This window comes from Aethalodelphis obliquidens, unplaced genomic scaffold (assembly GCF_003676395.1).
Source record: "Aethalodelphis obliquidens isolate GAN/ISIS:26980383/991018 unplaced genomic scaffold, ASM367639v1 scaffold44, whole genome shotgun sequence".
Taxonomy (NCBI): Eukaryota; Metazoa; Chordata; class Mammalia; order Artiodactyla; family Delphinidae; genus Aethalodelphis; species Aethalodelphis obliquidens.
The window spans coordinates 284,311-295,883 of NW_020837988.1; the positions used below are offsets into that span (position 1 = coordinate 284,311).

An 11,573-nucleotide genomic window follows, 5' to 3' on the forward strand; every position below is an offset into this window, starting at 1 on the left:
CCCCCCGCAAAAAAAAGCCTATACACATTTGACAGAACAGAACATCCACTCATAAAAACTCTTGGCAAACTAGAAGTAGAAGGATATTCCTCAACCTGTTAAAGGGCACCTATAAAAGTCCTACAGCTACCATCATGATTAAGGTAGAGACTGAATGCTGAACGCTTCTAAGATAAGGAAGGAGTTAAGATGTCCACTCTCAACATTCCTGTTCAACGTTATCCTGGAAGTCTTAGCCAGTGCAGTCCATCAATAAAAAGAAAAGACACAGAGTTTGGAAAGGCAGAAATAAAACTCTCCCTATTCACAGATGACATGATTGTCAATGTAGAAAAACCCAAGGAATCTACCCAGAAAACAAACCAACAAAAATTAATTTTGACTAATGTGAATTTAGCAAGGTTTTGAGGTAAAAGGTCAACACAAGTCAATCCCATTTCCATATATTAGCAACATTCAATTGGAAACCAAAATGTAAGAGCAAGTACCATTACAATAGCTCAGAGGAAAATTAAATGCTAGGTGCAAATTAACAAAACCTGTACAGGGTCTGTATGCTGAAAACTACAAAACTGCTAAAAGGGAATTTATTTGGTGTATAAACCATTTCATTCAGTTGTCAGCAAGATTTCTCTGCTTATCCTCAAATTACCTTTGAGGACAGATTCCAAAGCAGCAAATCATATTTTCATGCATCTACCTACATCTGTGTTGTATGAAGTAGATATACCAGGGGACCATCTATATATTATATTTATATATGTGCGTATGTATATTATGTGTGAGTGTGTGAGTGTGAGTGTGTGTGAGTGTGTGAGTGTGTGTGTGAGTGTGAGTGTGAGTGTGTGTGTGTGTGTGTGTGAGTGTGAGTGTGTGTGTGTGTGTGAGTGTGTGTGAGTGTGAGTGTGTGTGTGTGTGTGAGTGTGTGTGAGTGTGTGTGTGAGTGTGAGTGTGTGTGTGTGTGTGTGTGAGTGTGAGTGTGTGTGTGTGTGTGTGTGTGTGTGTACGTACACACACACACATATAGATAAATCTTCAACATATCTAATTTTAAGAACATTCAGACAATGCCAAGTTTTGGTTCTTTTTCTAACAGAGGATCAATTGCATTCATAATGTCATTTGAAGTTGTATTTTATACTTAATCTACCCATTCATCTTTGTCAGCAGCTGCTTAGGAGCTGTTATAAACATGTTACACAATACTTCCACAAGTACTGTGCGTGTCAACTGTGTGATTTTTTTGGATTTCAGTTTGGAAGGTATAAATGACACACATTTTTTTTAAAGTTTAATTGAATATTTTCTCCTTTTATATCAGCTTTCCACTGCTTTCTGATTTTTAGTTTTCCTCGTTTAAGCGTTGTGGTTCACATGTCTGTTCATTGCAAAAGGGGCTTATAAAGTTAAAGCCTGGGATTTGTATGAGTGTCGCCAGGGAATTCGATTACTATAACCTGTTTTCTGAGGCCGTAACAGATTTTAGTTTTGTACTTTAGTATTCACACATAAAGCCTTTTTTTTTTTTTTTTTTTTTTTTTGGCTGTACGCGGGCCTCTCACTGTTGTGGCCTCTCCCGTTGTGGAGCACAGGCTCCGGATGCACAGGCTCAGCGGCCATGGCTCACGGGCCCAGCCACCCCGCGGCTTGTGGGATCTTCCCGGACCGGGGCAAGAACCCGCATCCCCTGCATCGGCAGGCGGACTCTCAACCACTGCGCCACCAGGGAAGCCCACACATAAAGCCTTTAGAATGTGATCCCCTACAGTTTCTGACTGGGCTGAACACTCAGGTCATGGTAATAAAAAGAAGCACTTCACTTTGAGTCTAAGAGCTAATCATCTTCATAACAAACCTTGATAAAAAACGGCACCCTGTACAAGCTGCTGTGACCATTCATTCATTGCCTAGCCATACAGAACATAAAGCAGTTTAGGAATGTTGGTTATTCTACTCAACACCATAAGTTAATAACCTTGATGAAGAAATTTCAAATGTGCTGATTTAATTCACAGTTGACACTAGTTAGAATGGTTACTAGTCTAGAAAGTAGGCATCAAATTTGGAATGATCTTAACCATTGGAAAAAAATACCTTTAAAGCAGAGTAAAACTAAAGATGAATTTAGATACTATACATAAAGACAGAAGAACAATAAAAACATATGAGAAAAGGTATTAACGGGATGGAAGTATTAGCTCTCGCCTTTCTCATCCAGTAGCTAAAACTTTGGAAATGTAGAAATGACCTGGACATCCTCATGTAACAGTGAGAGGTCTCTCCTCCCTCCCCTTCCCGCCTTTCTGCTCAAGGCAGCCAATCCAGACCCATTCCCTTCCCGTTTGTACCCTTGTGGTTCCGTCCGTGACGACTTTACTCTCACATACTTAGGCCCACAAATTCCCGCGTTTCATTGGCCTGACAATATCTGCTTGTGATATCTTATATTGCCCCCAAATCCTGCTATTTCTGTGCCTATCTCTCTCTCTCTTCTTTGTAATCTAATCTCTAGTTCCTGATTTCCAGTTATTTGTAACAACGGTGGTAAAAGAAAGTTTCCTCCCAATCATAATGACCACGAACTGAATAGCAAATCTGTTACTTTGGGGGGAGGGAGAGGGGGCAGTAAAAAGCCAATCCTGTTCTGTCATGTAAGCTCTAACACGGACGCTTATCCATTATGTTACATCAACAGCAGACCTTCCTATGTGCCAAATACTATGCATGCTGAACTTGCCCAGGTCTCACAGCAGCCCTAAGAGGCAGGCATTGTGGACAGGGAAGCCACATTTACAGATGAAGTTCCCAAGAGGCTAGGCCAATTGCCGAGTGATGCTGCCGGGCTGACTGAACACCTGACTGCTACTCCGTATTGCCTTTGCTTTTAGAACCGAGCCTGAGCATGGCCACAGCAATCGGGCCCGAGAGCTTGGAGGGCACTTAAGTAGCAGTAAAAAATCATGAAATGCTGGCAAATACATCCTGTCGGAGAGTCAAAGAAATTTTGGTTGTGCAAGTGTAGGGAGGAGAAAAACGTTAATTGGGTTTCAAACATACGAAGGATTTGTTGAAGAATAATGAATGTTCCGTTTCAGTCGAAGACTTTCCGAAGGAAGACATGCAGAGAGGGCGATCGGGAGTACCTCTGTTGGGTGGGAGGAACCCTGTCTTACCATCAGGTCTAAGGAATGACAAACCAGGAGGTTGTGAAGGGCCCATGAGATGAGTCTCAAACGGACGAATGTGTTCAAGATGTTGTGATTCAGTTGATCGTGACTGTAATTTCCCCATTTAATTTTGAGCAGATATGCTTCTTCATTCTTATTCTTAATCTAATGTTACCTAAAATGTGGATAGAACTTTAGAACTGAAGACAGGTAGTTCAGCCCCATACTTTACAGACAGGAAAACAGAGTCAGAAATTAGACGTGTGTTGTCATAGGAATACCTGCTAAGGGCCAGAACTGAGTTTTGACCCCAGGTCTCCTGACACCATGTCCACAGCTCAGGCTGCTTTTTGGGGGTTTTGATAGTCACAGAAGAAAGTGTTTTTGAGAATTTCTACTTAATAGAGTGAGACTGCTGTGTGCATAAGAGAGTGGGGTGTAAGTTTTCACTGATTTATGAACTGTCCTTTTTCTTTGTGTAGTATGAACCCAGAGGACCTGGTCGGCCCTTGTACCAAAGAAGAATCTCATCTAGCTCAGTCCAGCCTTGTTCTGAAGAAGTAAGCACTCCTCAAGACAGCCTTGCCCAGTGTAAAGAGCTTCAGGACCATAATAACCAATCTTCTTTCAACTTTTCCTCCCCGGAGTCCTGGGTAAACACCACCTCATCTACCCCCTATCAGAACATTCCGTGCAATGGATCCAGCAGGACAGCTCAGCCCAGAGAGTTGATAGGTAAGACAGGGTTGGGGGTTGCCACAATTGCAGTTTTAACTACTCAGCTCCTGCGTATCTATGGAGTTTTTCTTCTCCCATTCCTTCCATTCGCATTATTATCTTGGAACAGTATTTAATGCTCATAGCTCGCAGGTGTGCCTCAGGATACACATTAATTTAGGACTATATTGGTTCCATGTTTATGGTCTGGAAGGTAAGTAGACCTACCCATATTTGGGAACTGATCATTTTGATCATTTTAACCTGTGAATGCGTGAAAGAAGTAAGGGAACCTAGAATGCATTTCTAAATCAGATCACCTTTGCTTGGGAAAAGCTTGTTTTCTGGATTTTCGTGTTTTCTTCTGGGTTGGGGGCGGCAGTTGGTTAGGTCAATTTCAGTTTTCAAGGATTTATTGTCAATAAAGTTGTTGACAGTTTGCTACACAATAGAGTTTGGCCATAAGAGAAACCAGTAAAGTCTGACATTTTGAGATTTAGAAATCCAGTATTTATTCCTTATATTCTAATGAACTGAGAAATCCAAGTCCAAAGAAGAAATGAAAGAAGGCATAGGAAGGCCTTGGAATGGATATGGCTGTAAACCTGTGTGCTGGGAAGTCTGAAGTCTTCTTCAGCCTTGAACGCGAGTGCACGTTTATCTTTCCTTTGTTTCCCTCTTTTTTATGTGGAATGTAAAGAATGATACTGTTTGAGTTCTCCGATCTATATAGCCTTCTCTTTGTAGGCTGCAGTCATTTATCTTTGTGAACAAGTCTGTGATCGTCGGTGAATTTCTGCCTTGATAGCATCAACCTTTGTATTTTCAATTAATTTTGTTCATCTTTAGAATGTGAATCCATTGTGCCTGTGACTGACCCATTTTGGAGGATGTTCTTTTTAGAACAGTAGACGTGGTAGGTCAAAAGGCATTAGAAAGGCATTGGTTTCTTTCCTGTCAAGAGACACGGTCATTTTAATCTTTAAACCTTCATTAGTACTTTCTATGGTTAGAGTGTTGTATTTTGCCTGGGACTGCTTTGTCATTTTAAAGGTCTAACAGAAATGCACTCATCATATTTGAATTTCCTGAGAAACATCTAAATTACAAATAAGTGATGAAAATTTGTTACTTCTTAGTTGTTTTGTGTATTATAATTTATTTTAAAGACAACATCATTTCTCCTTTTTTTCTGCCTAAATTTTAAGATAGCTTTTGGCCGAAATCAGTAAAAAGCTGATAAAGTTGAAATTTCCTGAGCAAGTGCCCAGAGCACATGTCATTTATGGTGTCTTCTCCACAAATATAAAATGCTTATTTTCTTCATTGCTAGGAGACAAATAGTATTCTTTCGTTGAAAGTAACACTTAGCTAAGTGTTTAAAAATTAATTCAAAATCACTACTATCCTGAAGCACAGCTTCTTGTCTAACAGTATGTATGTATGTATGTGTGTATTTCTTATTTTATTTTATATTTTATTCTATTTTATATTTTCATTTCATTTTTAGAGGAATGTAGCAATTGCCGGTGGTGAATCAGAAGGAAAATAATCACCACTTGGGGAACTTCTTTCTGAAGTTTGAGACTTATTTCTTGAGTTGAAGGAAACTGTTCATTATTATATTGGTTTGGAATTTGAAAGAGGTCATGATATGGCCATATTTTCTCCACAATTACAAGCCTGAGAGCAAAGCTCATGTCTCTGACCTTTTTGAACTTTGGATTTCCCATTTTGGTACTGATCACCTTGGTAAATGCCTGCCTGCTGAGTGAGGAGATCATGAGAATAGACCCTGTGCGATCGAGGGGGTGATCCAGTCTCACTGCGGGACCTCTGTGTCCTCAGCGAGGGTGGGGATCGTCTCTCCAACACATATGTGTTCGGGTTCTATTCACTTCTCTTGGTGACAAGGCATACTTTATCAAGCATTTTCTTTTTATGCACAGATGAAAATTAAAGATTAGGTAGAGATATGTATTTTGAAAAAAGTCATTGCTTGCCAGATTAGTAAAATTCATAGTTTTAAAGAATAGTTTGTCTTACCAGGAGCACATATGGTAAGTCAAATTGACAGAGATCTTACATTCATGATTAGATAAGCGTGTAGGCATTAGGCTAAACTGCCTCTAAAATATTATTCTGTAAGTATTTATTATTTACTTGAAAACATTCTAAACTCTTATATTGTCATGAAGATGAGAATATGGGTAAATAAGACTTAGTAAAGTAAATAAAAATAGTAAGTTTTTGAACAGCCAGTAAAATGTTTATTTTGTATATTAGGCAGTACAGGCCACTTTTATATTGAAGTGTTTGTTAAACTAATGCTCTTAAAAACAATTGTTTCATTCACAAAATCAGTGACATTTAGACAGAAAGGTGGTAAACGTTCCAGAAAGCTATTAAATGGCTTAAAATAATTTTGAACAATTTTGTGAATTTTTAAAGTTTTAAAATAATAATATGAAATTAGCATAATGAATCAATGAAATACTAAAACTAAAGAATGAAATATTTTCTCCTTAACTTTACACAAATAGGTAATAAACACAAGGAAAAATGTCCATAAATGTCAGTAATCAAAGACATGTAAAGTAGAACCACAAGATAATTATTTATTTATAAAAGAAGCTGAAGTTAAAAAAAATAGTAACAGTAGTGTTGTGATGTAGTAGAGGAATGAGCAAGCGTTGTTGGTTGGGTCTAAGGGGGCAGTATTTCCTGCAGGGAAGCGTGGCCGCAGTTAATCAAAACCTCTCGCTGTGTATGTGCTGTGGACCCGCCATCGTGCCTCTAGGGCTTTACCCTAAGGGAGCAGTCGTGAATATGCCTCTAGGGCTTTAGCCTAAGGGAGCAGTCGTGAATATTTGGGGGTATTTATCTCTAATAACATTTATCAGTGTAGAAGAGTGAAAAATTGACTATTATCCATATTTCCAAAAATGAGAGATTACTTTAAAAAGTTATGAAATATCTGCGTTATATGACATCCTTAGGGAAAAATGCACCCGCAAGTTAAATTAGCTCTGGTATTTGGAAATACGAATGACTTATTTTCTTCTTTGGCCTTTGTGTAATTTCCAAGTTATCCTCAATGAACATGTATTATGATTTTAATCCAGTCTAATGTTAGTTAAACTTTTAAAAGATTGAAAGCAAAAGCAATGTTTAAAACCAGTTATGATTTGGGGGCCGTAAAACTAGTTAGGAAGAGTGGAGTCGAATATTAAAGGACCTTGGAATTCGGCAGATGACAGGAAACGTGAAGTAAAGTCTACAGCAGCTTTCCCCACCTTATTCCTTGTTTCCTTACATATTACAAGAAAAGGTAGTATTTTTAAGAAATTGAATCCAGGTGCTGCTGTTTCTTAGGTTAATAATAGAAGCTGTTTTAACCAGAAGTCTGCATATAGAGCTCATTTTTATTTAAGAAAGAACCTGTTTTTTCCCATTTTCAAACTGTGAGCAGTTAATATAATAAATAGCAAAGTGTGCAATGGCACAAGTTAGTTTTTTGAAGCAAAACCTTCAGACTTGACCTTTAGTTTTATATGTTTAGTTATCACAGTTCACGTAGTTAATTCTTCTTCAAGTGTTTATGAGATGGAGAAGTTCAGTCAGATGTGTTGTGATTGCAGAGTGTTGTGGCAGAAGTTGTCTGTCCTTGTGGCTCTCCTGTCGCTGAGTTCCTGGAGATGAGAACCAGCTGTGACACACTGAACTAGTGAGATGCCTGAGGGTCGCTGGGCTCGCCCTTAAATCGGTGCTACTCTTCTCTGCTTCTAGCTCCGCCCAAGACCGGCAAACCCCCTGAGGATCATCTGAAGCCTGAAAACCTCGAGGGGTCCAGTTCCTTCAATTACAGCGTCCTGCAGCATCTCGGCCAGTTCCCCCCACTCATGCCCAACAAGCAGATCGCGGAGTCGGCCAGCAGCAGCAGCCAGCAGAGCTGTGGAGGCAGCAAGCCCGCCATGTCGTACGCCAGCGCTCTGCGGGCCCCGCCCAAGCCCAGGCCCCCGCCAGAGCAGGCCAAGAAGAGCAGCGACCCTCTGTCTCTGTTCCAGGAACTCAGCCTGGGGAGCTCATCGGGCAGCAATGGCTTTTACTCCTATTTTAAATAATCACTTTTTTTTCCTCCAGGGAGAGTGTTTTCATTCTGTTTGTATCAGTAGAATTAAGATAGCTGGACTTCACCTATAGATGCACAGTTCCCTTTGTTTTAATATTAAGTATGTTCTCAATTGCTTTGCTGCTAGACTTGCAACTAATTTTTTTTTTACAGTATATTCCATTATTTTGCATTTTTGACATGAGTCGGAATTTTGACAGCTTTTATGTGGAATAAAAAATATTTTTAAATTTGTGTATTGTTACATATGTTTGCATCAAGCTAGCAGCTAAGAGGTTAATTGTGCAACTATTAAAAAAGGAGAAAAAAAGTTTGTCTAAAATGTATTTAAAAAGAAAAAAAAATTGTAAGTAGCATTTACATTTATTCAGTAATATTACCATACGCTGGGTTTCTGTACCAGAAATGGCCAGTTGATGTACAAATGTATGTTATTTTTGCTTAAATTCATTGAAAATTTTTTAAAAAAAAAAAGGGGTCAGCATCTTCTAAATACTTTAAGTTTTATCAGCTTTTTTTGGTGACAAGATGCTGCATTCTAAAACTTTTATAGTTTTAGACTATGTATGATGTGCTGTTGTAATCTCCATCCACTGTAGGATAGAGTTAAAGGCATTCTTTGCAGGTGTATTTCATATGCCACTGTTTTTTGTAACATGAAAAAAACAGTGGCATACTTAATTATTTTTTGGACAAGCTACACTTTAAGCTTGTTTTTAATGTTAATTTGATAGTGTGTGTTTTTTTTTTAAACAAATCATGAAGCTGAAAAATTTTTAGGATTGTTGGTGCTTAGTAGACTTGATAACTATTTTAAAAATGCGTGAATTTAGTAACATCTTCTTTTCCTCACTATGCATGTGTAAATGTTCGTAATCTGGCTTCCCCCTCTCCAGTGGTATAAAGAGTTGTGCCGCTTTAAGGTTTTTTTTCCCTCCAGTAAAAATTTTGGTACCTTTATTTGATGTTTACATTAAAATGTGACATTATACATGGCAATTCAAATATTTTGCTAACTGTTTTGTTTGAGGAACATCATTAAAGAAGAAGTATAATGTTTGTCAAAGATGTATCAAAATTCATCAAAATCTGGGGCAAGAAGCTGCCCTTGTTTTCATGTCTTTTGATTCTTCTAAAAGAACCCCACTGAACTTGTACAAAAATATACAATTTAAACAGCTATCTTAAATATCCTACAGTCTAAACATTGTTTTGAATGAACTTTGGTAAAATCCAAAGAACAACGTTTACCCTCTTAAAACTTGTGGTCTTGTAACGCTTTTGCGACGATGCATGTCCATATTGTTTTCCTGATCTAGTAGTACTACTTTTATACTTCAGAGATATCTTGAAACTACAATATAACCTTTTTAAAAAAAACATAAAATAATAAGGTAAGGTTGGGAAACACTGCAAATCCTGAACGGACCCTCATGATCCGTTCAAAACTAGTTTTCTTCCGGAAGACTGCCTTTGAATAGGCCATCGTCTATTCGCGGTCCATTTTTAAAGCAGAGTTGAAAAGTGGAGGGCAAAGAAAAGCGTCTGCGACGGGAGTTTAGTTGGTGTCAGCCAGCAGTAGTCCCCTGTAAGCCTCGGACAGTTTGGGAGAAGAGAGTGCCTTTAGTTAAAGGCTGTCAAGCTCTAGGACAAATGAAGAGAACCTCTTTTTTATTCAGTTCTGTCCTTCTGCCCAGAGTGCAGTTCACTTCTCTGTGGCTTCACGTTACAGGCTGCAGGTCTCTGTGTAAGGCGGCAGATGTAGACGTGTAGACTGCAGACGTGCTAATGGTTAGTATAAATCACAGTTGGAAAACGGAGCCAGCAAGTTACAGCACCTCGTTTTCTCTGTAAGATGTCAGATCGCCACATTTAGTGATGGCAGATTTTACTCAACATAGTCACAAGAAAAGAAGAAAAAGTTTTGCCATATAGCTGTGTATTTCTAACTCTGTGACAAAACTCAAGATACAGCCCAAATGAAAATGAGATCCCCCTGATGTGAGGATGTCGGTGAAGAATAATGTTCTTGTCAGTGATGATTCTCCTCCCCCGAAAATATACAGGACTGCGACGCAAGCCAGGTAAATGGTCGAAAGCATGCTGATCTGACAAAGACAGAACTATCCCATCAGGGCTGTCAGTTAACCCCTTGTCATAAAGTAATTGCCTAATCATCTGTTTTCCATACTTGAACCTTTAAAAAATACCAGTTTTAAAATTATTTATATTTAAATGTGCCCACCCTACCGCCCTTATATATTGACGGAAACTTTGCGTAAGGAAGCTGTTACGTTGTTGTGACTTTGCTGTTCTAAGCAGTTATTTCTAAGAAACTAAAAGTAGTAGCTGCTTCTTAGTCCACTGCTCTGCTGAGAACGTCTGAGTGTTCCTCACTTCCTTATTGTTTCTACAGCCAGTCAAGGATTCGAATGTTTCCATCTCAGCTTTACTTAATGCCATCTTTCCAACTGTGCTTTAAATGTAATGTATACATAATAATATCTTGTAACAGTTTTGAGAAAGTCTTACTGCAAGAATCATTGCAAGTTTCCATTGAAATGTGTGGCTTCTGAGTACCGTTCATCCTGTTGGATATTACTTGGGTAGTGTTAGCAAGTGCCCACGAATCAGACTTAAAAAACAACTTACAGTCGGCCTTCCGTATCTGCGGGTTCCGTGCCCACCGATTCAGCAAAGCATGGATCAAAGATATTTAAAAAAAAAAAAAAAAATTCCAGAAAGTTCCAAAAAGGAGAGCTTGAATTTGCCATGCGTTCGCAACTATTTGCCTAACATTTATATTGAATTAGGTATCATAAGTGATCTAGAGATGATTTAAAGTACATGGGAGGATGTGTGGAAGTTATGTGCAAGTGCTACGTCATTTTATGTAAGGGACTTGAGCATCCTCGGGTTTTGGTAGTCCTGGGGGTCCTGGAGCGGATCCCCTGCAGACACTGAGGGGCGACTGTGTTTTATGGTCTAGGTCCAACCTTAGAGTTCAGATGGAACTTTTTTTTTTTAAAGCTTGATGTAAGCTCTGGGATAATACCAAGTATTACCAACTTCCTTTTCTTCCAAAACAGATTTCTTCTAAGTGCAGTTAGTTGTTCACATGTCTTTCTACTTCTTTGTTCTTTATATCACTCTGAAGTTTCCTTTTTCTTGCCAGAACTATTTTTTATTAATTTTACTTTTTAATTTCAGTGCTACTGAGATTTTCTTTTTTTACCTTAAAGAAATTCTTTTGGGTGATAGAGTCTGTAGAGTTTTCATGCTGAATTTTTTTCCCTACCTAAAAATGAATTTCTGTTCAGCTCTGAATGAGCCTCGTTCAGTGCAACATGGATATTTTCTGGTGGGTTTTTCAGAGGGGTTTTGGTTGCCATTTGGCATGTGCTTGGCCAAGTTGTTATAGCAGAGCTTTGTTTTTGATTAATCAGCAATTAATTATTGACCATTTAAACAACATGACTTTCATTTTCCTTTCCTCAGACAGATATGCTTTCTCTCCAGGTCATTTTGTATGTGTGAAATAATAAACTGCTTTGTGT

The 11,573-nt window shown here is 38.6% G+C and overlaps 1 protein-coding gene across 8 annotated transcripts in view; it reads left to right on the forward strand.

Annotated features, from left to right (window-relative positions):
- Positions 1 to 9,075, forward strand: part of HELZ (helicase with zinc finger) — a 150,038-nt gene extending 140,963 nt beyond the window's left edge. For all 8 annotated transcript variants that reach the window (XM_027080418.1, XM_027080415.1, XM_027080421.1 and 5 more), the window contains 2 exons: positions 3,650 to 3,902; positions 7,674 to 9,075. In XM_027080418.1, the coding sequence (XP_026936219.1) occupies positions 3,650 to 3,902; positions 7,674 to 8,008 (588 nt within the window). In that variant the 3' untranslated portion in view covers positions 8,009 to 9,075. The remainder of the gene's footprint in view (positions 1 to 3,649; positions 3,903 to 7,673) is intronic.
- Positions 9,076 to 11,573: the final 2,498 nt, after the last annotated feature.